Source organism: Vombatus ursinus, unplaced genomic scaffold, assembly GCF_900497805.2.
Source record: "Vombatus ursinus unplaced genomic scaffold, bare-nosed wombat genome assembly UNPS02014768.1, whole genome shotgun sequence".
Classification (NCBI taxonomy): Eukaryota; Metazoa; Chordata; class Mammalia; order Diprotodontia; family Vombatidae; genus Vombatus; species Vombatus ursinus.
The window spans coordinates 25,018,670-25,043,487 of NW_020954546.1; the positions used below are offsets into that span (position 1 = coordinate 25,018,670).

At 41.9% G+C, this 24,818-nt stretch overlaps 1 protein-coding gene across 1 annotated transcript in view; it reads right to left on the bottom strand.

Annotated features, from left to right (window-relative positions):
* EFCAB5 (EF-hand calcium binding domain 5) overlaps window positions 1-24,818 on the bottom strand; it is a 127,968-nt gene that overhangs the window by 60,874 nt on the left and 42,276 nt on the right. The window contains exons 4-5 of the mRNA XM_027861707.1: window positions 13,580-13,650; window positions 1,858-2,013 (exon numbers count right to left, since the gene is read on the bottom strand). Of these exons, the coding sequence (XP_027717508.1) occupies window positions 1,858-2,013; window positions 13,580-13,650 (227 nt within the window). The remainder of the gene's footprint in view (window positions 1-1,857; window positions 2,014-13,579; window positions 13,651-24,818) is intronic.

Here is a 24,818-nt window from a genome sequence, read left to right on the forward strand (position 1 = left end):
GAGGAGGTTGTGTAGAAACTCTGCTATGTGTGCGCCCATTCTTCCTAGGGGTTGTGGTATAAGGGGAAAATGTATGTATCACCCAGGTGATGAGGGGAAAGTTTGTAGTTTCTGTTCTTGCTATATACGTTTTGCAGTAAATATTTTTTTTTTTGCAGTAAATATCTCTTTGTAAAAACTAATTACTGTCGATTGATTAAATGAAACTGGGGTGCTAATTACTGGCAGATAACAGTGGAAAGGAATATACCAGAGTGGGGGGATAGAGTTTCAACACAATAGCAAGAGAGAAGAATCAGTCCAACCTCTTAGGGAGATTCCTCCCCGCTCCACTCTCTGTGGGAGAGTTGTAGCCAGCTTAGCTCTGTGAACTCCATCAACTGGGACACATGTAGGTTGGGAAAGGAAGGCAAGAGTCTGTTATATCCGAACCAATGAAATCACAAATGTGGTGCAGGAAAAAAAAAACAAAAAAACTACAGCATCCATACTTCTCTAACATGCACCAAAACAGAAGGAGTAGAACCTGGGAATCACATTTTACCTGGTCTCCTGCATTTGAAGAAGGCACCTGAAGCCTTCAAAGGGACAGTTCTATGGTCTGGAAAGACTTGCTTCAGCCTTTACTGAAGCGTTCTTGGCACATTGCTTTTTGTCATTTGAGAGCCCTGAGCAAGCCGCCAAATAAGGTCCCAGAACTCCTCGGCAACGGAGAGCCCAAGCTTCTAGGAAGGTGCAGATGAGGGAATGGGCAAAACAGATTGGTGACTCCCCCTGGAAATCTCTTCCTGGACACCGAGAGGTGGAAGCCTGAATCTGCCTACTGGTTCTTTCTCAGAATGCAACCATGTCCATATAACAATAAGCTATTTCCACGACATTTGCATCGGAACTATTCCAAGGCCATCTGGTATTCAAGGTCCGCAGACGCCCTCCCAAACCACAACCCTGCAAATCCTTTCCTGATGAAAACACATTTATCCTCTCCTTGGGCTCTTTCTGAAGACATGCTTTCTAGCCTCAGTGGTCCCTTATTTTTTTCTGTATGTTTAATTGATGCCTTTGGTTTTTCTGTCCGTGTTTTCTGGATATAATGTGCTTCCTCAGCATTCCCCAGAAATGAATTTGCAGTCGCAACAAAGAAAAACAGTTAAGCAAAAACCACATCTAGAGGGACTGTATCTGACAATGTATTCACCATTCTGCCCCAGGAGTCCTCCACCTGTCTGCCAAAAGGACAGAGGTATGTCTCATCTGTTCTTTGAGACAAAGACTGGTGAGTAGAATTACTCAGGGTTTAACTTCCTCTCTATGTTCCCTTCATTCACATCATTGTTACTGAGCACAGGGTCCCACTTCTGCTCATGTTTCTCTGGCTCTGTTCATCCACAGCTGCCCATGTTTTCCCAGATTCCTCATCCTTATCATCCTCTACGTCATAGGAATACTCTCTTACATTGCTAGCACTGAAGCTTGTCCAGCCATGAGCACCCATTTGGCTTCCAGTTTTTTCCCACATTCCCTGGGATGCATTTCCCCTAGGAAAAGTGCTCTGCCAGCACAGAAATTAACAGAAAGCAATTGATAATCCAAGAGAGACAGGGTAGTACGGTGGAAATGCTGGAGGTGGAGCCAGAAAATTCAGGTTCATGGCCTGACTCTGCTACTTACCAGTCGTGTGACCTTAGGCAAGTCACTTAAATTCTCCGGGCCTACCTTTCACCATCTGTAAAATGAGGGGCTCAGACTAGCTCTAAGGCTTCTTCTAGCTCTCAATCTGTGACCCTACGATCCACCAGCATGGGAATAGGAAAGAGCTGGGCCCAGAGACCAGAGGAGAGTCCTCAGGTAGCTTACCTTTCCAACATCACAGACCAGGAAGAGATTTAAAAACCTTTGCCTCCACCTGTCATGTTTCACTATTTCCCAGAAGTCATCTGCACACAGGCAAAGGTGCTTCAGGAAGTTTGTGAACATTTCACTTGTTAAGTCCTTGATGCATGGGAAGATCTCCTAATGAGAGAATAAGAAGAAAGGATTAATGTAAAACTACGGTCTCCACTAGGATCGCACAGTTAGAGGCATCTAGACAAAACTTTTCCATTTTACAGGTAAGGAAACTGAGGCCCAGAGAGATGAGGGGACTCACCCAAGGTCACTTGAATGGTAAGAGGGCAGAATTAGGATTTGAATCTAGGATGCTCCCAAGAAGACCCAAAAAGAAACAGGAAATTGGAGGGCTACAAGAAGATTTCTCTGTACCAATTCACAGTCAAGTTAATGCTTCCCTGGAGGAGAGAGACTCCCCCTGCCCCCAGGCCCCATACTCCCTCTTTTTACTGGTCCACTAGAGAGGCGGTGTGGCAAACGGACTGGAGGTGCTGTGTCACCTTAGGCAAAGAATTTAACCTCGTTGAGCCTCAGTTTCCTCATCTGTAATATAGGACTTGGAGTCACAGATTAGAGCAGGAAGCAACCTTTGGAGTCATCTAGTCACACCCCATGGTATCGAGATGTGGAAACTGGGGCCCGCAGACTACAGGGACTTCCTAAGGTCACATGGCTGGAGCGCATCAGAATCCTCTGACTCCTGTGCGGCCACTACTCTTTCTGTAATCCCTCCTTTCCTTGTATTCCTTGGAGGCAGAGGAATTGACCAAACGACCCCTGGTCCTCCTTTCTCATCTCAGGATCCTTAGAATCTATCATCAACAAATAATCATTTCAGAAGAATTGAGCATTTCCCCCTTCTTCACAGGTTCACCTATTTAGAGTTAGAAAAGACTTCAGATATTACTTAGACCACCACCCCTACAATGGGGAGGACTACAATGTGGTTCTGGGGTCTTGGTGACTCGCCCAGGGTTATCCAAGTAGCAAGGGAGAGAGACAGGACTTGAACCCAGAGCCTAAGCCTCTGCATCCAGCATCCCTTGCACAGGACCATGCTCTCTCTCATTGCCAAGGAAAGCATTCTCGAGCAGTGGATATTTTCGGCTCAGCCCTCTGAGGATGGTGTGAGAAAAAATGATTGATTTACAGGAATCATCTTGTTTTATTTTCATCATTTGAGAAATGACCCCAAAGCCACCTGGGTCTCCTGACAGTACGTATGTTAGTGAAAAGAAGGTTTATTTTAAACCCTTTTCTTAGAGACTTTTTAATGCTTTGGATTTATAGCCTGTGGGTTCTATGAGTGAGAACAGCCCTGCTCTCCAAGTGTTGGCTGGATGACATCAATGACACTCACTGCCAAAAAGAACCGCAGTCCCTAAGCCTGAGAAGAATGATTAGGGCTGTTTCCTGGATCGGGCCACAGAGAAGGAAAACTGAGGACATCTGTGGGGCTTTGTACTCCTTGTGGCCTTCCTAGAGGCTGAGCAATTGAGACCCTGAAGCCTGAATAGGATCCCTGGGATTCATCTGGGCAAAGCACTTAACCCCTCAGCCTCAGTTTCCTCATCTGTAAAATGGAAATAACACTACTTGGAAACAATACTATTCTCGTTTTTCTAAGAGGTTCTGAGCTGTGAAATCATCTATGTACAAACAATGAGTAAAATGACTATAATGTAAAGCAATTTTAGTTAAAACATTGGCCTCTTTGCTATTCCCAATCTCAGTCACTTACTAGCTGTGGAACCCTCTAACCTCTTTCTGCCTCAGTTTTCTGATCTGTGAAAAGGAGAAAATAATAACAACTACTTCCAGGGCTGTTTTGAGGCTATAATGAGTGAATATTTTTGGAACTCCTAAAGCACTACAAAAATGCTCTTTGTTATTATTAAAAGCAGTCACTTTGCTGATGTAGTTTGGGAAAAAAATGCCCAAACTACAAGGTTTTAGGGGGAGAAGTTTCACTATCATGTAGAGCAATTTTGGGGGGGGGTGAGGCAGTTGGGGTTAAGTGACTTGCCCAGGGTCACACAGCTAGTAAGTGTCAAGTGTCTGAGGTCAGATTTGAACTCAGGTCCTCCTGACTCCAAGGCTGGAGCTCTATCCACTGCACCACCTAGCTGCCCCATGTAGAGCAACTAAGTACAAACACAGGCCTCTGTGTGGTTGCCAGCCCAGGACTTTACATCTATGACCATGCCCAGCATGCTCTCGCTCCCTTCAAAGCTGAACTCAACTGCTGCCCCCCAAATGAAGACTTGCTGTATCCCTCCCTTCCCCCCTTAAGTCAATACACTGCCCTCCCCACCCCACCCTCCCATTCCTTCATGTTTACTTGTATGTGTTTTGCATTTGCTTCTCTGTTCTTACTGCCTTCAGTAGAATGGAAGCTCTAGGAGGGCAGGGACTTTCAAACCTTTGCCTATCCTCCCTTGCCTTCATTGCTGGCACATAAGTGCTTCATAATGTTCTCCTCCTCACCTTAGCTTGGTAGAATCCCCTACTTCCTGTAAAACTCAGTTCAAACCCTACGATCTATACAAAGCCCTTCTTGATCCCTCCAATTACTCCTGTCCAAGCTCCCCTGTTACCTCATTAAAAAAAAAACAGTTCTCCATATATCGGGCAGCTAGGTGACGTAGTGATAGAGTGCTGGATCTGAGGTCAGGAAGACTCATCTTCCTGGGTTCAAATGAGACTTCACACTTAATATCTGTGTAACCTGGGCAAATCACTTAATCCCTGCTTGCCTCAGTTTCCTCATCTGTAAAATGAGCTGGAGAAGAAAATGGCAAACCACTCCAGTATCTTTGCCAAGCAAACCCCAAATAGGGTCAGGAAGAGTTGGACATGACTAAAAAACAACTGAACTCTCTCCCCATTAGAAGCTAAACTCCTTGAAGCCAAGACACGGTTCATTTTTGTAGTTGTATCCCCAGAATCTGGCACATGGTACAGAGTAGATGCTTAATCAATGTCTCTGGTTTTCTTAAGAGTTGAACTGGACTGAATCCAATTTCTCTTTCAAACACGATTCACCATCAGTATCCATCTCTGCCAGCCATCTGTTAGAAAACTAAACCGAGTCAAACAAAATGACCCTTGTGGATTAGATGTGAATTGGGGAAATTCTCCTCCTTCCTTGTGTTGGTGTTTTGTGTGTGTGTGTGTGTGTGTGTGTGTGTGTGTGTGTGTTTATTTTTTCTTTGAAAATCAATGTGCTGAGAATAGCAAATAAATGCCTGGGAGTGAGAGCGAAAGCCCTCTGCTTTCTCGGCAGTTAATCTCCATGCTTCTTTAATTGCAAATATGCTAAGGTTTGAAGAGGGGAGAGAGGAAGGATAGGGAAGGAAGGCAGATGGTGAAACTCTCCGTCATGGGTGCTGACTCCCAAGGTGCTTCTCTAAGCTCCAGAGACAAATGAGAGATTTCAAGGCTGTCCGAAAACAAGGGATAACAGAGTACTGAATTACATGTGCGTTAATGCTTTGCACGCTATGTGACTTTGGGGAGATGGTGTGTTAATATAACAGTGAGGGAAAAAAATCTTTTTCACAGGCTTCCATGCCTTCATCGGGAAAGTGTTTTTCTTTAGAGTATCAAGAAGCACTAATAATAGTCAACAAAGGAGCCATATATATTTAATCATTCAAATTGAAAAAAAAAACCCTCACTTAGTGATAAACACATGATTAATTGAACAAAAGCCTTATTAGCCAGCAACAATGAAGCTGGTGAGGACCCTGACACATAATGACTTCAGTCCGCCCCAGAAAACAACTTAATGCCACTAGGGATCCCACTGCAGAGAGTCCCCCAGCTTCCATATACATAACTCGGCAGAGAAAAAGGGGCCATCCAGGAAGAGATACCTGCGCTGGGGTGGGGGCGGGCTAGAGGACCCCAGAACCTCACTTTTACTGCTCCTTTCTTCTTCCCAACCCCTAGCAGGAGACTGCACTGCTCTCTGTTACCTTGTTTTGCTTTTGTCTTGGTAAATCTAGACACTGACTTGTAGACAGTAGGAACTTAATAAATATTTGTTGGTTGATTGACCCAAACTTAAGATCAGAGGTCACAGATTTAGAGCTGGAAGGGATCTTAAAGGCCATGGGGTCCAGCCCCCTCATTTTTAAGTTGAAGAAACTAAGACCCACAGAGGGTAAGTGACTTGTCTGAAGTCACACAGCTAGTAAGTGACAAAGGCAAGATTGGAATTGGAGTCCTCTGATCCCCAATCCACTACGATGCCTTGCCAGGAGTTGGCACTTCAATCCAGTGCTGGTCCAAAGCTGGGATTGGGTCATCAAGGTTGGTGGCTGATGGGAGGGTAAACCCCAGGGGCCTCTCTCCCACCCCCTTCCCCCTAGCCTCCTAGGCAGCATCTTGAAACAGCCCTGCCTCTGGCCACAGCTTAAAGACTCCATCCTGCTCTTCACCTTATTGCCTATGACGACTGCTTCTGAAATACCCATGGAGCTTGCTTAGATATTCAAAAGCCCCATGCTAACACCCTGGGGGCCCTTTGGCATTCCTTAGGAGCCTATGGGAAGGGAATGGGGCTTACAGGAGGCAATTTTTTTTTAACCCATTCCCTATAGTTAGTAGCCTTGACTTTCCTTAAGAAACCTCAAAGGAACTGTTTGCCAGCTTCAGAAACTGGAGGGCAAGAGAAGAGCTGAGCCCCCAGGTCAGAGGTGTGAGAGGCTGGTTGGAAGAGAAGCAGATGGCCCAATTACTGGTGCCCTCGGGAGAAGCAAAAGAAAGGAGCATGGCTGGGGATCCAAAGGAGGACTGAGAAGTGTGTGTGCACACGAGTGTGTATATGTGCATGTTTGTGTATATATGTGTGCGTATTGTGCATTTGCGTGTCTATGCAGGCGTGGGTATATGTGCATGTGTGTGTGTTGTGTGTATGTGTGTGTGTGTATGTGTATGGAGGGGTGAGGTGAGCGAATGCTTCACCAGCAAAAGACCTATCTCCCAAGTTGTACAGTGGACCCAGAGGCAGAAAACCTGGGTTCTGACTCTTGACTTTTGTATGTGACCTTGGGCAAATCATTTTCTCTCCCTAGGCCCCAGTTTCCTCATCAGTAAAATGAGGAGGTTGGAATAGATGACCTCTAGTTATCTAAATCCTTCCAGATCGAAAACACTGTGGTCCTACGATCCCAACCTCTTCAGACTTCTACTCCACTTAATTCAATTCAACCGATGGTCAAAAAGTCAAATCAAGTTAACGAGCACGTTTCAAGGGCTTGCTATGTGCCAGGGAAGGAAGACAGGGAGGGAGGGAGGAAGGAAGGGTGGGAGGGAGAAAAGAAGGAAGGAAGGAAGGGAGGGAGGGAGGGAGGAAAGGAGGGAGGAAGGAAGGAAAGAAGGGAGGGAGGGAAGAGATAGGTAGAGAAAGAGAAAGAGAGAGGAATATTGTGGGGATAGGAGCATAGGGCAAAAGTCTCCAGTTCTGCGCTCAGTGTGGCTACAGCTTATCAATGCTTCTAGGCACTTGAACTAGTCAGTAGCAGCCTAGGACATGACAGGAATTGAAAGGGAAAATGAACAAAGAGGTGCTTATGAGTTTATCCAGGACCTCAGAAAGCCTCAGCAGGAGGTGTTGAGCATGTGTGGACACACAGCCTGCCCTCCCAGTGAGGTAGAGGTGAAAGAATTCACACACCCAACATCAAGGACCCAAGGAGAGTGAACAGTCTTAAACAACGGCCTGCTATCAAGTTTCTCGGCACTAGGTGGCACCATGGCGCATAGAGCTCTAGGCCTGGAACCAGGAAAACTCTTCCTCCAGAGTTTAAATCCAACCTCAGACACTCATTAGCTGTGTGACCCTGCACAAGTCACTTCACCCTGTCTGCCTCAGTTTCCTCATCTATAAAATAATCTGGAGAAGGAAATGGCAAATCACTCCAGTATCTGTGCCAAGAAAACCCCAATGGGGTCACAGAGAGTCTGACAGGACTAAAACAACAAAAATCAGTTTTCTCCTAGGTTAGCCCAATATGGGTGTGGAAAAGCCTCAGGATAACAGCTTTAATTTCATCAGCCAGAAACGAATTTTCTGCCACTGTCAAAGAGTCTCGTTTACAAAGTAAATGCAAGTAAAAATCCCTTTACAGCGTATACTCTAGAAAGAAAGCCCTCTGTACAACAAAGTGGAGCGTCCCAATGGATGGCTTTTAATAAGCCTCGTTTTGATCCAATTACAAAATTCTCAACCAACCAATCAACAAGCATTTGTTGATCACCTACTATGTGCTGGAGATACAAAGACAAAAAGTAGAACCTGCTCCCACCATTCTCATCGATCTTACATTGCAAAAAGAGAAACAACATGTACTCACTTCCCTCCTTAAAACCCTTCTTAAGAATGGTCTAAATCACTCTGAACTAACCAAAAAGTTTAAGAAGTGCAATAGGTGGTAGGAACTTGTCAATGAAACAGAAAGGAAGTTGACAGCTAACTGCCCTATCTTCAACCAACAAGGCCAAAAAATATATGTCTTTGTCAACCGTCTTTCCTTTACATATAAAATATTTAAATACTCTCATGGAAAGAATGAATGAAAAACAATGATTAGTTCACCCCTTCTTGAGCCCCTTACTTGTTAGGACCCTCCTCAAATTATTCACTTCTGTTTACATTATATCTCTCCCCACCCCAGTAGAATGTAAGTTCCTTGAGGCTAAGAGCCATTTTTCCATTTTGTCTTCTTACCCCCAGTGACTTGCACATAGTAGGCATTTAATAAATCTTTGTTGGATTGGATTGATTTTTCCATTACTCCCCTTCATCTATTTGCTGTTCCGTGTGCGCAACATTCCATCTCCTGTCTTTGCACAGGCTGCCCTAATGTGCCTGGAATGTCCTTCCTTGCGTCCACCTTTGGAACCCCTATCTTCCTTCAAGGCTCATCTCAAATGCTGCCTATTTCAAGGAGTCTTTCCTGAATCCTCAGTGAAAAAAAGTATTGTTAAAAGCATACTCTGAGCCAGGCATTGTGCTAAGCACTGGGGATACAGACACAAAAAAAGGGAGACAAGCCCCTGCCCTCAAGGTGCTTACATTCTAATGGGAAGACACAGTCAGATATAGGGGAATTAGAGAAAGAGTTTTGGTCTAGGGAATCTGTTAGAGAGTCAGATATCATGCCCTTTCAAGAAACAAGGATAGGATTGATTTGATTGTTGTATTATGAGAAAGAAGGAGAGGAATAGTGCTGCTGATAGTAGTGGTAGTAGTCAGTAGGGAGCCAGTGTGGGACGATGGGGAAGATGGCAGATGGTCTCCTGGAATAGAGAGTGGAATCGCTTTGTATCGCCTTTGTACATGTTCCACATTCATTTATTTCTAAATAGGTTGTGCCTCTCCCTAGTAGAATGAGGTCAGGGACTGCATCATTTTTGTTTTTGCATTCCTAGAGCTTAACAGAGCACCTGGCATGCAGTAAGTGTGCTTGATGATCGACTAAAAGAACCTATGTTTTCCATATGTTGGTACAAAGCCATCTACATTAAGGGGGAGGCTGAAAGTGAGAATGAACAAAGTGGGGTTGGATGACAATACAACGTGTCTCTTTTGGCATCTAATGTATAGGCTTTCTTCGAGGGATAAGTGTCTCCTCGGTTCTTAGTTTAGTACCTGCCACATAGGTGCTTACTCAATGCTTGGTGACTGACTTAGGTTCTTCCCAAAGCCCTCTGCTCAAAGATAGAAGCCAGTGAATGGAATTCTTACTGATGCAACAGAGAGACTAAAATCTTAGCATACCATTTAATAAAAACCATCCTTTGGATTCACATTAGCTGAGGTGGTTTTTCTTTAATTAAATGCAACACTTGGATACAAAAATGAAAATAAAAAGCATTTTGAGTTAACAGCCACCAAAAACCCTTCTAAAATGAGCATCTGAAACATGTTTCCCTGCAAAGCATGCCCACACAGGAGGCACCCCAAACCCCCTCATTCATTTGATATTGACTTTAGTTCTGTTTTTAATTACCTTAATAGCACTCGCTTGCATAACTAAAATATTAGAGTTCTCTGCGGATCTATTCTATGCATCCGAGGTTTATCATTTGACTATAAACTTTAACTCTTGGTTGGAAAACGGGCCACTGATGTTTCTTTATAAACCATATTTTTAAAAAACCATACAAAGGAGTTGATAACATATAATAAGATCCCAGATTTGGAGCTGGAAGGGACCTTAGAGGTCATTTTTTTAGATGGGGAAACTGAGGTTTATAGAGGTGAAGTAACTTGCCCAAAGTCACACAGCTAGTAAGATTCTAGGGCAGGATTCAAACTCAGGTCATCTTGACTCCAAGCCCAGCATGCTATCCATCATGCCCTCTAGCTGCTTCTAAATTTCATTCTTTTCAATTTGACAAGCAAAAGGACAGAGTGATGGCCTCCTACTACACAGCTGAATGAAGTTCTTCATTGACATCTGAAGGATCATGACTAAACAAAGTCAAGGCTCCATATACTTGAGCCAGTGATGGGCAGGACCCAGTGTCTACTGAGAGTATTTTCCTGAGGTTTCCTCTCTTGTTCTGACTCTTCAGAGATGTTAATTGGGCTCCAGGCATGTTAGTTGGGCCATTTCCAGTTTAGTTTACCTCGTCTAGCCTCAGTTTCTTTTTTTGTAAAATGAGGGGATTGGACGTGACCTCTAAGGTCCCTTCCAGCTCTAAATCTATGATCCTATAGAGGAGGGATTTTAGAACAAGCCCGGTTTCAGGTGAACAGGGGGATGTCACACCAAGCCTTTGTCTTTTCATTTGAGTTTGACAGATTAAATTGCCTTTCCCAAGAAACGTGAGAGCATGGCGGGTCGAAGACAGCTTTGTCAACAGCCGGTGAGGTAACAAGAGACTCTGTCTCCACATGGCGGTCATTGCCCCACTGCTTCCACATTCTCCCTGTGTTCTCTGCCTTCTTAACCATCCAGCTCTATAGGAGAGCTGGGAAGGATTGGCACTATTATGATTTAAAATGAGTCACTGTCATTTCTAGGTCAATTAATGGTGATGTCATTGCCAGGAGAATGTGAGGAAGGCCTCCTGCATGTTGGGGGTATACCCTGTGGAGAACTGGCACCGTGGATAGGACATTGGACTAGAAGTAAAAAAAAAAAGAAGAAAAAAGACCTGGGTTCAAATACTGCCTTAGATACATTTTTTTAGTGTTTTTTTCTTTTTTTTTAAGTGTTTTTTTTTCTTTTTTAGGCAATTGGGGTTAAGTGACTTGCCCAGGGTCACACAGCTAGTAAGTGTCAAGTGTTTGGTCTGAGACTGAATTTGAACTCAGGTCCTCCTGACTTCAGGGCAGGTGCTCTATCCACTGCGCCACCTAGCTGCCCCTTGTGACAAAAATGAGAATATCCTTAATGGAGCCTTAGATACTTATAAGCTCTGTGTCACTGTTGAGTAGCAAGTCAATTAACCTTCCTAGTCCTCAGTTTCCTCATATGTAAAATGAACAGATTGGATTTGATAGCTTTCCATCTCCAAATTGATCATCCTGACATGGACACGAGTTGCACCAGATGGTCAGTCATGGATTGGTGATGAATTGGCATCATTAGGCAACTTCTGAATCAATGAGATCTCAGATCCATTGAAGTGCCTGAGTGCTGAACTATTGATTCACCAAAAATCCCTCCTTTCAAGCCTCCTGTTTCACCTTTCCCTTCATGCTTACATAGGATAGGGATCCATACAATAAGATGCCCAGTTCTCTGAAGGATTTCATTCTTGCAAGAATGAATAAAGGAAGCAAGTACAAAATTACAACCTTTTGGGTTTCATAAAGAAGCTTTTTTTGATTCTATCTTCCTTAGGGAAGAAGGATGAGAATAGAGTTCCAACAGTTTCACTTAGAAAATTTCTGGCTTTTAGAAATACAGGTAAAAGGGGAGTTTCTACCACAAACGAGTATATACATTCATACATGCACACACATATATAACATATATATATATGTATAATGCAAGATAGATGTGACTCCCCCATTCAAACCCAGAATTTTGCTGAAAACTCCCAGCATTCCATGGTGAGTTCACCTACATCTGCCTGGCTTAGTGACTAAATTGATTTGGTCATCTTCTTAATCGGTACAATTCTTGGTATAGGGATTGGTCCTGATTGGAATGAAAACTTTCATATAAAATTGGTGGGCTGGTACCTGTTCATATACTGTATCTTTTAACACCAAGGAGAAAGAGGAAGGGAACAGACATTTATTAAGCACCTGTTGTGTGCCAGGTATTGTGCACATATATATTTTACAAATATTTTCTTATTTGCTCCAACAAAGCAAGGGTGAAAGAGAAGTACACTTGGTTCTATGGGAACCACTGGAAGAGGAGACAAAAGAGAAGAGAATGATTTTTCTTTTTTTTTTCCCCATGTAATAGCATTTTGTTTTTTTCCAATTCCATGTAAAAATAATTTTCAACATTCACTTTTATAAGATTTTGAATTCCAAATTTTGTTCTCCTTCCTCTTCTCCCTTCCTTCCCCCACTACCAAGATGGAGAGCAATCAGATATAGGCTATACATGTACCATTATATTAATCATATTTCCACATTAGTCATGTTATGAAAGTGGAATCACAATAAAAGGGAAAAACCACGAGAAAAAAAAACAAAACAAAAGAGCAAATAGCATGCTTTGATCTGCATTCAGACTCCATAGTTCTTTGTCTAGATGTGGACAGCGTTTTCCATCGTGAGTCTTTTGGAATTGTCTTAGATCCTTGTATTGCGCGGAAGAGCTAAGTCTATCAAAGTTGATCATCGCACAATATTGCTGTTACTCTGTACAACGTAGAGAATGATTTTTGTAGACTGAGAAACTGATAGAAAAAAATGGCTGTGATGGAAAACCCAGACCTCTCAACATATATCATTGCTTCTTTAGCTTGATCTTCTGTATCACACAAGTAAATTCCAAGATGCTCCAGCCATGAATCCCAGCATTCTTATATAATCTTCCCATAGTTCTTAGCCATTTTTTCATTTGAAGTTTTGTCAGTTACTAGCTTCAAAACTCTAAAAACAGTCCCATGCAAAGAAGCTGATGAATCCCGATCTCAGGCAACTTTCATTGCCTTAGTCATTGTTCTGCCTTCAAAATAGGGCTAAATATATTCATCTGAGGGTTAATTCTCTGTGGGGTCCTTGGAATAATGTGTCTTACTCCACATTTTATTTGAGAGATTGTTTGTTCACAAGTGGATTTTATCAGTTTTCCTTACACAAATATTCTTTATCTGCCCCCTTCAACAACCAAACTGTGGACACATGATTGCAGGACCAAACACTTAGGATTACTAATGTAGGACTGGAAGTGGTTTCAGAGGTCACCTCCTCCAACCCCATTGTGTTGAAGATGAGGAAACTGAGCCCTCAGGAGGTAATGTGACTTGTACAAGGTCACAAAGGTGGTGAGCATCAGAGGTGGCATTTGAACCCTGGTCCTCTGTCTCTGAAGGCAGTATCGTTTCCATTGTACCAATACCCTCCATACCCTTTATTGCATGGTTAATACAGATGAATATTAACATTTGTGTTAATACATGATATCGTTCCCCAAAGGCAATGGATAAGTAAAATTGACAGAAGGTCTTTATGCAGATATTTAGTTATTTAATTTCTCACCTCTATAAAACCTTCTTCATCTCTCCTATCTTTCATTGATCCTAGAAATTCCAATGGCTGGTAAAGTGCCTCTGGGGGGGAAAAAAGAGAATGCCTCCATTAGTTTGGTTATAATACATTTTCCACACAGGCTCTAATTTTTAAACCCATTGGTTTCTTCTCATCACTAACTTTTCCCTGTAACTTTTATTATTTTTTAAAATTAATTTATTTTTCTTTTGGTAAGACAATCAGGGTTAAGTGACTTGCCCAGGGTCACACAGCTAGTAAGTGTCAAGTGTCTGAGGTCAAATTTGAACTCAGGCTCTCCTGACTCTAAGGCCAGAGCTCTATCCATTGGGCAACCTAGCTGCCCCTTCCCTGTAACTTTTAGATGGTACTTACTGAAAATATAGCCATTGGACCTGGAAGCAAAGACACAAATAAAAGACAAGTTGGGTTTTTTTTGTTTGTTTGTTTTAACCAGACCTCCACTTTTATGAGTTTAGGGAGTTCCCAGTGAGAAACTTCTACCAAGGAAAACCCAACACCTCTTTGCAACTTAGAGTCTTAGAAAGTTTTCCTGGGTCTGAGAGGTTCCCTGAGCTCAGGCAGCCAATATAGATCAGACCTAGAACTCAGGTCTTTCTGTCTTTTTTTATTCACTATATCATACTGCATTTTCAGGAACACATAACAGAAAGTTAATGATTTATTAGGTTGTTTTTTTTAACATGACTAAATAAGACTCAATTCATCACCAAAAACATTTATTATCTGGGAGCAGAGCTCTGTGCCATGTACTAGATGGGATATAAAGTTTGAATAAGACAGTGAGTGCCCCTATCCTCATGGAGCTTACAATCTAATGGGAAAGATGGCACATACATAAATACTGTAGTAGGTGGGAAAGATGCATGAGAGAAGTACAAGCAAAATGTTATGAAAAGTCTGTGAGGAGAGGCTTACTGCAGGATGTGGCAATTGATTTGGGGTCAAATGGATGGGTAGGAATTTAACAGGTGGAGATGGAGGACCATGTGAAACTATACCCATTTTTCAAGTCTTAGCCCAAATGTGACCTCCTCCATATGGGGCCTTTCTCTTTCTATATCTCTTTATCCTATGAAAAGTTTAATGGAAAAATCATCCTGTATCTTAGAATCAGTGGGTAAAACAGAAATTGAAAGAATCCCCTGATCACCTTCTGAAAGAGATCCCAGAATGAAAATTCCCAGAAATATTATAGCCAAATTCTAAAGATCCTGGGTCAAGGAAAAAATACTTACAGCAGCCAGAAAGAGATCATTCAAATACCATAGAGCCATAGTCAGGATCACACAAGATTTAGCAGCTACCACATTAAAAAAGAAGAAGACTTTTGGAATATAATATTTTGAAAGGCAGAGAAGCTGGGATTACAAACAAGAATAACATACTCAGCAAAAGTGAGTGTAATCCTTCAGGGGAAAAAATGGGAATTTAATGAAATAGTGGACTTTCAAGCATTCCAAGATGAAAAAACTAGAGCTAAATAGAAAATCTGACATTCAAACAGATGACTCATCAGAAGCATAAAAAAGTAAACTGAAAGAGAAACCATAAGGGATTTAATAAGTGTAAATTGTTTACACTCCTATATGGGAAGATGATCCATGTAAATCCTTAAGAACTTTATCATTATTAGGGCAGTTAGAATGAGTCTCCATAGACAGAATGCACAGGTGTGAGCTGATTATGTTGGAATGATTCAAAGCAAAAATGAAGGGGTGAGAAAGAGGGATGCACTAGGAGAGGGGAGAAAGGAAAGGAAGGAGAGAGGAAATTATCTCCCATAAAACAGGCATGCAAGGAAGAGCTTTTACAGTGGAGGGGAAAATGAGTGGGGAGGGCAGTCAATGGGTTCAAAAATGGAAAAATATATACACACGCTTAGTTGGGTATAGAAATCTACCTTACCAAACAAGGAAGTAGGAGGAAAGGGAATGAAAGAAAGAGTGTGGGTGATAAAAGGGAAGGTGGATTAAGGGAGGCAGTGGTCAGAAGCAAAAGAGGGTGGGGAGGGAGGGGGAGAGAGAGACAGAGAGAGAGAGAGAGAGAGAGAGAGAGAGAGAGAGAGAAACCAGAAAAGAGGATGAAAGGAAATACAGTGAGTAATCATAACAATGAATGTGAATGGAATGAACTCACTCATAAAACAGAAGTGGATAGCAAAATGGATTAGAAACGAGAATCCATCAATACATTGTTTACAAGAAACACACTTGAAACAGAAAGACACACACAAATTTAAAATAAGGGACTGGATCAGCATTTGCTATGCTTCAGGTAAAGTAAAAAAGGCAAGGGCAACAATCATGATCTCAGGCAAAGCAAAAGAAAAAACAGACCTAATTAAAAGAGATAGACATGAATTACATAGACATATGACAATGAATTACTGTCAATACTAAATATATGTGCACCAAATGACATAGCATCCAAATTATTTTTTTCTTTTTCAAAATTTATTATTTATTTTTAACATTCTTTTCTTTCTAAATTTTGAGTTCCAGATTCTCTCCCTCCTATCTCTTCCCTACCCATTGAGAAGGCAAGCAATTTGTTATCAATTATACACATAAAATCATGTAAAACATTTCCATATTAGCCATATCACAAAAAAGTGGCAAGAAAAATAAAGTGAAAAAAGTATGCTTCAGTCTGCACTCAGAGTTCATCAGATCTCTCTTTGGAAGTGGATAGCATTTTTTGTCAGGAGTTCTTTAGAACTGTCTTGGATCATTGTCTTGATCACATTAGTTAAGTCTTTTACAATTCATCATCATTATAATATTACTGGGCATAATGTTCTCCTGGTTTTGCTCACTTCACTTTGCATCAGTTCATATAAATCTTCCCAAGTTTTTCTGAAATCATCCTGCTCATCATTTCTTACAGTATTCCATCACAACCACATACTACCACTTATTTGGCCATGATGGAGAATTTCCATCTTCAATTTCCAATTCTTTGCCACCACAAAAAGAATTAGTATTTTTGTACATGTAGGTCCTTTCCCCTTGTCTTTGATCTCTTTGGGATACAGACCTAGTGGTGGTATTGATGGGTCAAAGGGTATGCAATAGTTTTCTAGCCTTTTGGTTCCAAATTGCTCCCCAGAATGTTTGAACTCCACAACTCCACCAATAGTGCATTAGTGTCCCTATTTTTTCACATCCTTTCTGGCATTTGTCACTTTTTTTTCTGTCATGTTAGCCATTCTGACAAGTATGCAGTAGTATCTCAGAACTGTTTTAATTATGCATTTCTCAATCAAGTGATTTAGAGCACTTTTTATGTGACTTTTGATAGTTTTGATTTCTTCTTCTGAAAACTGCCTGTTCATGTTTTTTCAACATTTCTCAATTGGTCAATGGCTCTTATTTTTATAAATTTGGTTCATTTCCCTATATATTTGAGAAATAAGGCCTTTATAAGAGAAACTTGCCATAAAATTTGTTTCTCACTTTCCTACTTGCCTTCTAATTTTGGCTGCATTGGTTTTGTTTTTGAGAAAAAAAACCACCTTTAATTTCATGTTATCAAAATTATCCATTTTACTTCCCATGAGTTTCTCTATCTCTTGGTTGGTCATAAACTCTTCCCTTATTCATAGATCTGACAGGTACATTTTTCCATGCTCTGCTACTTTATTTATGATATCACCCTTTATAATAAATTATTTTTAGAAAAAGAAAAAACCTCATCATCTTTTTCACATAGCAGATAGAATCAATCAACTATTAAGTGCCAGACACTGTACTGGGAGCTGGGAATAAAAAGACAAACATGAATCAGTGCCTGCCCTCAAAAGGAGCTCACATGCACATATTTAGTATGTACAAAACACATTCAAATCAGATACAAGATAACCTTGGCAGGGGAGCCATCAACAGCTGGGGTGACCAGGAAAGATTTCACTCATGCAGAAAAGAACTTGATCTGAGTCTTATAAGAAACTAGGCATCACAAGATTCACAAGAGAGGAGGGAGTATATTCTTGGCACAGAGGACAGTCACTGCAAAGAAGGTAGACTGAATATGGTGAGAGGAACAGCAAAGAAGATCAGTTTGGCTGTTCCATAAAGTACATGGAATGGAGTAATTGAAACAGATGATTCTGCACATCAATGATTTCTTTTGGCTACAAAGGAAGGACAGGGCCAGATTATGATGAGCTTTAAATAGCAAACAGAGGAGTTTGTATTTAGAAATTTAGAAATTTAGGAAGTCACTGGACTTTATTGGGTGGAGGGTAAGGGCTACATTGTCAGGGATACATTTTAGGAAAATCACTTTGGTGGCTAAGTAAAGAATAGATTGGAGTGTGGAGAAACTTGAAGCAGGAAGACCAATTAGGAAGCCATTGCAATAGTCCAGGCAAGAGGCACCAAGGACTTGAACTAAGCTGGTAGCCATATGAGTGCAGAGAAAATAGAAATGACAAGATTTGGTCATTAACTAGATACGTGGGGTGAGTGAGAGCAAAAAGACCAGGTGAGGACTAGATACGAAAATTTGGGAGTCATTTGCATAAAGATGAAAATTGAACCCATGGGGGTTGCTGAGATCACCACAAGGCAGTTTAGAAAGCCAGAAGAAGGTAGCCCAGGACAGAGCCTAGGGATAAATCCACCCATAAGGGACACAATAGAGATACTGGTCCTTCCAAGAGAAATAAGAAGGCATGGCTAAACAGCTGTACAAGAATCATGAGAGAGCAGTATCATAGAAAGACCAGGGAGGAAAAGATATCCAGGAGGAAGGGTTGGCCAACGGTATCAAAAACTACAGAGAAGTCAAGAAGAATGAAAACTGAAGAAAAGCTCATCAGATTTGGCAACTAAAAGATCATTTTTCATCTTGAACAGAGCAGTTTTACCCAAGTATTTCAGTCAGAAGCCATATCTACCATCAGCAGATAGTGAAATAGAAACCCCTCAGGGCTGTCCTTCCATGTACACTCTGATCTTAAGTAACTACATGCTCATAGACAGTGGGAATGAAGTAATGTTAAGAAGAGAATGTGCAATGATTAAAGGCAGACAATACACATAAACAATTTGACTGTGACATCGAGAAGAGACAGAAGATGATAGTTTGAGGGGATGGCAGGGTCAAATGAAGGGTTTTTTTTTAAAGATGGGGGAGACCTGAGAATGTTTGTAGACCACAGAAAGGAGCCAGGGGATAAAGTGAAATGAAGATTAGAGAGGGGAAGAAAAATGAAAGGAACAAACTTGCAGAGGACACAGGAGGAGATGAAGGGCTCAAGTGGAAGGGTTGGCCTTGGCAAGGAGAAGGGTCACCTCATGGACAACAGCCAAGAAGGAAAGCACAGGGATTTGAGGGGACTTGAACTGTGGAATAGGGGAAAAGATGTAGCTCAGAAAGAATGATCACTATTTTCTCAGTACCATAGCAGGTGAGGTTCTCTGCTGAGAGAGGAGGGGAGGGGCTGTTGTAAGTAGCTAGAGAAGAGAAAAGAAGGCTTGGAATAGGTGCTGTGGGGAGTCTGAGAGTCAATCAGGAAAGAGCAAAAGGATTGCCATGCAGCAGTGAGGACCCAGATGAGATCATAGAGCACCCAGTTGAGCTCAGATAACATTTGTGGTATACCCAGACAGCTTGGTTTCATGATTCTCTTCAGCAGCACTTAGCAATAGAAGTGGAAAAGGCAGATGGGGGGATATAACCCACAGTTGAGGTCTGGCAAATCATGACATGCAGCAACAGGAGAAGGGCAGGGGTATGCTGGAACCAACTTGAAGCAGCTCAGGAGAGTCAATTGTTACGTTTTCAATGTATTTATACCTCAGGAGTTAGCAAATGCCACAAATCAGGGCTTGATTCATTATTTTGTTGATTATCTAGACTTTAAAAAGTGATGGAGAAAAATACTACTAATGCAGATTAAACTTTAAAGTACTTCATGCAAACTATTTCCCCCAGAGAGCTAGTTGTTAGACATTTACCAGCACAATGCTATATGCATGCATGTATGTGTGTGCATACATACATACATACATACATACACACACACTATATATGTGTGTATATATATATATACATATATATGTAGAGACAAAGAGATTGCATTTGTTAGATGCTTTCTATTTGCACTGAGATGGCAGAGAATGGAAGCTGGTATGCGAGGTAGAGGGAAGAGTGAGTGGTTTTGTTTAACACTATGTGGAAGACCAGAACTAGGACCCCCAAACCGCAAGGGCTCCGGAATTATGCTACTGATGAGTGAGCATAAAGCATGCCGAAACTGACTTAACTTTATATACAACTAAAGATAGAACCAGACAAAGACATTTTGCTGAGTAAGTGCAGGTAAGTTGGCAACTACTACTACAGAGCTAATTTATCAAGAATATGCCTGACTTAGCCAAAGCTTGTTTACTCCAAGATAAATCTTGGCTTGAAGCCCTGGAAGAGCTGGTGTATTTTACCATTGACCCTCAACTGGTGATTTTGGTCACTGGCAAGATTAAGAAATCCTGTTTGCTGAATTGGATAATTTTATTGAATAGAATTGGCCAATTCTAACCACCAGGGGGCATCCAAAGCATTCTTGATCTGGAGGAAGTCATATTCATTCACACTATATCTAATGGGGAGTGGGGGGGTGGCACTAGTCTTGGCAGAGCAGGTGGCTTGTCTTGACAGGTAGGACACTACACACAATACCTTGATCTAGGTTGTGGGATTACAGTCTATAAACAATTTGTTTTGTGCCAGGAATGGGGAGACCCCAGACCTGCTGGGGCACTGATCTAAGGAAATTGCCATAGGACCTCTGATTCCATCTGCTATCAGTTCAATTTGGTCCTCTCCCACAAAGCCTCAAAAGTTCTCTGGAGTAGATTCAGCTTCTCTGAGCTCTGAGTCAACTGCAGCTGGATCGATCACTGGATCATAGAATTCAGGGTCCACAGCCCCAGAACTCCAGCTAGAAAAGGAAGCCCCACCATTATCTGAACCAGGCAGAGACTGGAATCCACCTTAAACAATACTGAATCCTTAGAGGAACGAATGAATGGTGGAAAGGGAGAGAGAGGCAGTAAAGCAGTGTGTGCAGGACATTAGCAGCAATTAATTGGCCTTGAAAAAGAGAGAGGTAAAAGGGTTGGGGGGTGGGGAGGAAGAATTTAGGCAAAGCCAAGCTTAAGCAGATGGACAGTAAGGTGACAAGGGTCAAAGCTGAATTCTGGAGGGAGAAACAGGAAGTCATAAGCTGAGTCTTGGGAAAAGGTCAAAAGCATGGGGAAGTTTGGAAAGGAGTAAACCTCAAAGCCCCAGTGACTGGCAGTTTGTGTCACTGAGGAATGTGTCACCCAGATGATGTTCTTTATGGCAGCAAAGAGCTACCTCACCCCTCCCTCTCCCCACACCTTCTTTGGTTTCCACTTCACAGCTGTTGGTCTCAGATACCCAAGACAATCAAAGACTACCATGCCTGGGCAGCTGATATGTATTGGGGACCTCTTCCACCCCTCAATGCTGCTCTAGGAACGACTTTGTTTTTGCAAATTAGCATAGGTCCATTTCAGTTAATAATGCTAACTAACATAAAGTGCTTTAAGGTTTGCAAAGTGATTATAAACTTGTATGTACATACACACATATATACATATATGTAGACACACACACACACACATATATGAATGATTTGAAATGTGTGCCAGGAACAGGATGGAAGTGGCCCAAGCTGTGAGATCTGATTAATGGATATTACGGATATGATGGAGCCAGCTTGTAAGGGTTGGAGAGCCAATTGTTAAATTTTCATGTGAGTATTTATACTTTGGAAAGGCTAAAAATCAGGGCTTGATTTACCACTTTGCTGATTGTCGAGATTCAAGAAAATGATAAGAGAAAATGTTAATAATGCACATTAAACTGAAAAACGTGATGTACCATTTTTTGGAGAGATGACTGTTAAACCTTTACCAGGACATCCCCAGTGGAAACTCTGGAGATCTGATTGGTAGACACAGATAGGATGGGTCTCAGAACTTAGCAGGCATGCAAGGGACAGAGTTACTAGGTGACTGACATAGGGATCCTGGCACAGATCAGGTTTGGTTGACATCCACAGCACCTTCTGGTGGTGGGGTAGTCTTAGGAATGTTATTGAACCTCTGTATCAACATAAACAATCATAAGTACCAGATGGCCTATGGCCTAGCGGGTCATCATCTGCCTTAGTTATCTTTAGTTATGTGGTTAATATGGCAGAAGGAGGTGGCATGATCAAAGCCCCCTTTTGGTATAAAGGATAGAGAAGAGAGCACAGCAAACTGTCTTTTAAGCAAACACTGCTCCCTCTACTTGCTTACTCCTCTCACTCTTACCCCGGACCTGGCCTATTGTGGTTTGTTTTCCTCCTGAGTGATCGATCCTTTTTTTCTCTCTTCCTCACCTCCTTGCCTCCTCATCTCCTGGTGGACCTGTGCTTCCCTAAGTAATGCTGTGGAGTAGTGGGAGAGGGCTCTGTGTTTTCCTCACTTTCCTTTCCCTTCCAGCCTTGGGCACTTGCATTCACATTCTCAGCTGCATCACATTCCAGCGGCTCATTCTTTCAGTAGAAATGAGGGTCAAGGTCAAGTTTTAGGGTTCTGCTTGGGAGAGTTACAAGATCATTCATAAAAATAAACAGTGACTCACTAACCCTGAAGGAGATCTTTAACCTCTCCACTAGAATTGCAAGGTCCTAGCTCAGCAGATAGTGAAATAGAAACCCTTCAGGGCTGTCCTTCCATGCACACTCTGATCTTAAGCAACTACATGCTCATAGACAGTGAGAATGAAGTATTTTATAAAAAGAGAATTGAGTTACAAAATACCACCTGCAACACTAGATAGGAAGATATGACCTAGTTGAGTTTTTTTCTAGCTCCTCCTAAACATACAGATAAAAGTGAGAAAGGAAGAGGAAGGCACTGGGGGAAGGAGGTAGAGAATTTCCACTGCCCATCAAATCCTTCTTCCAGTTTGGCTACTGCAGTCCCATCTACGGGGCACAATGACACTGATTGCCCCAGGGAGAAACAGGTTGTTTTCCATTCCATTGAACAGTCTCTGCCCTGCTTCCTGGTCTCAAGTCTCCATGACAACTGCCATGCTATCCCAGCCATCCTTCTCTTGGTCCTCCACTCCAGGCACCCACCTCAGCAGTCCATGAGTTTGTAGGATGGGCTGCACAAGCCACACAGTTACTACTTACTCTAGTTCAGATGCTCAGCTGCCAACTGTCCTATGACAACCTTTTTTTCATCCTGGAATTACATAGTAATTAACAGGCTTTAGCTATAATGAACTATGGCCTTGACCCTGTATGGAGGACATGGCACTGTACTGGTAAGTGGGTATACTCCAATCAGATCTCATCCCCTGGTTCAGAAAAAGGAGCTGTGGCTTTCCATTGGCCCTCTTGTTGTCTCGCCGTTCTTGAGCTCCCTCTTTGGATAATTACTACAATGACATACTGTCTTTCTGTAAGCTTAGGAAAGGCAGGCAGCATTCCAGCTGTATGACCTGAGGGCACTAGGTAAGGAACAACAAAACAAATTATAGAAACAGTAACAAGTTATAGTAAAGATGATAATATAACAATGTATCAAAATTGATATGAAACATCCCAAGAAATGTTCAGAGATAAACATAAATATATATGTATTATATATGTATACATGCATGTACACACATATGCATATATCTTTATCTATATCTATCTATCTATCTATCTATCTATGCCTTGGTCAGCTAGGTGACACAGTGGATAGTACCAGGCCTGGAGTCAGGAAGACTCCTCTTCCTGAGTTCAACTCCATTCTTACTAGCCGTATGGCCCTGGGCAAGTTACTTTAGCCTTGTTCACCTCAATTCCTCATCTGTAAAATGAACTGGAGGAGGAAATAGCAAACCCGTCCAGTATCTTTGCCAAGAAAACCCCGAAAGAGATCACAGAGTCAGACATGACTGAAAAACAACCAAACAACAACAGAATATATATCCCTTAATGTTTTTATCACTAAGAAAAAAAAGTTGATGAGTTAAGTTCACATTCTAATTTCTAATGAAATTAGAAAATGAAGAAATGAATGGACTCCAAGCAAACATCAAGCAAGAAATCACTAAAATAAAGGGACAAATAAAAAAAAATACGAAATAAAGGATTGCTCCACTCTACTTGTAACTGATTCTTCCAAGATGGGAGTACTCCATGATTCACAGGCATATAGCATCATCAGGAGAATACCGGTATTAAAAATAGAATGTGTTGTGGCAGGAAGAAGTTTGAGAATATTACCCTGAAAAATGTCCTAAATATAATCCAGCCTAGTCTCCTCCTTAGGTATGGGCCCATCTGAACTTTCTATCCAATCAGTTTAATAAGACAAACATTTATTTAGCTTCTATTATATGCCAGGCACTGAGGGAGGTACTGGAGATGCAAAGACAAAGGTCAAATAGTTCCTGCCCTCAAGGCACTTACGGTCTGCTGGGAGTGGGTGGGGAGAACAAGGTGTACATATGTAATTTACTAATTCCAAGTATATACAATATAATACAAATTAATTTCAAGAGGCGGAGAGTGCTAATAACTGGGGGAGACACAGGAAGGGAGTTGACAGCTCAGCTGTGCTTTGAAGGAAGCTGGGGATTCTATGAAGAAGAGAAGAGGGAGAAGTTTCCACATGCGGGGGACAATGCACAGAGGGGAGGCATGGAATGTGGCACACAGGGATCAGCTTCGTGTCTACTGATGGAACACCTCGATGGGCTGGCCATCTATCTACGTGTCAAAGGCTGAGTAACAGGAATTTTTCAACTACTTTGTTGTCATCCGGAGGTTACTCACAGGGTAATTAATGTTTTTTTTGTCCTGATGATTCAATAACAGACAAAAATACAAAGTATCCCTCAGTTCTATGTCTCCTTTTGCTTCCATGTGATAAGAGTGATGGACACGTATTGGGGCGGGGGGGGGGAAGAAGGACTAAAGATCATATGACAAAATGACTGAATAACAAACAGCAGATATTCAAACACAGACTATTGGGAACTTGAAGGTACCTTACACCTAGTAAGAGGCAGAAAGCTGCACTAAGACTTTTGGGACATGCTGTGTTTTATGGATGAAGAGAATTACGGCTCAGAGGGGTCCCACTTCTAGCCTCTCCTTCCCCGGGATAATGATACTAGA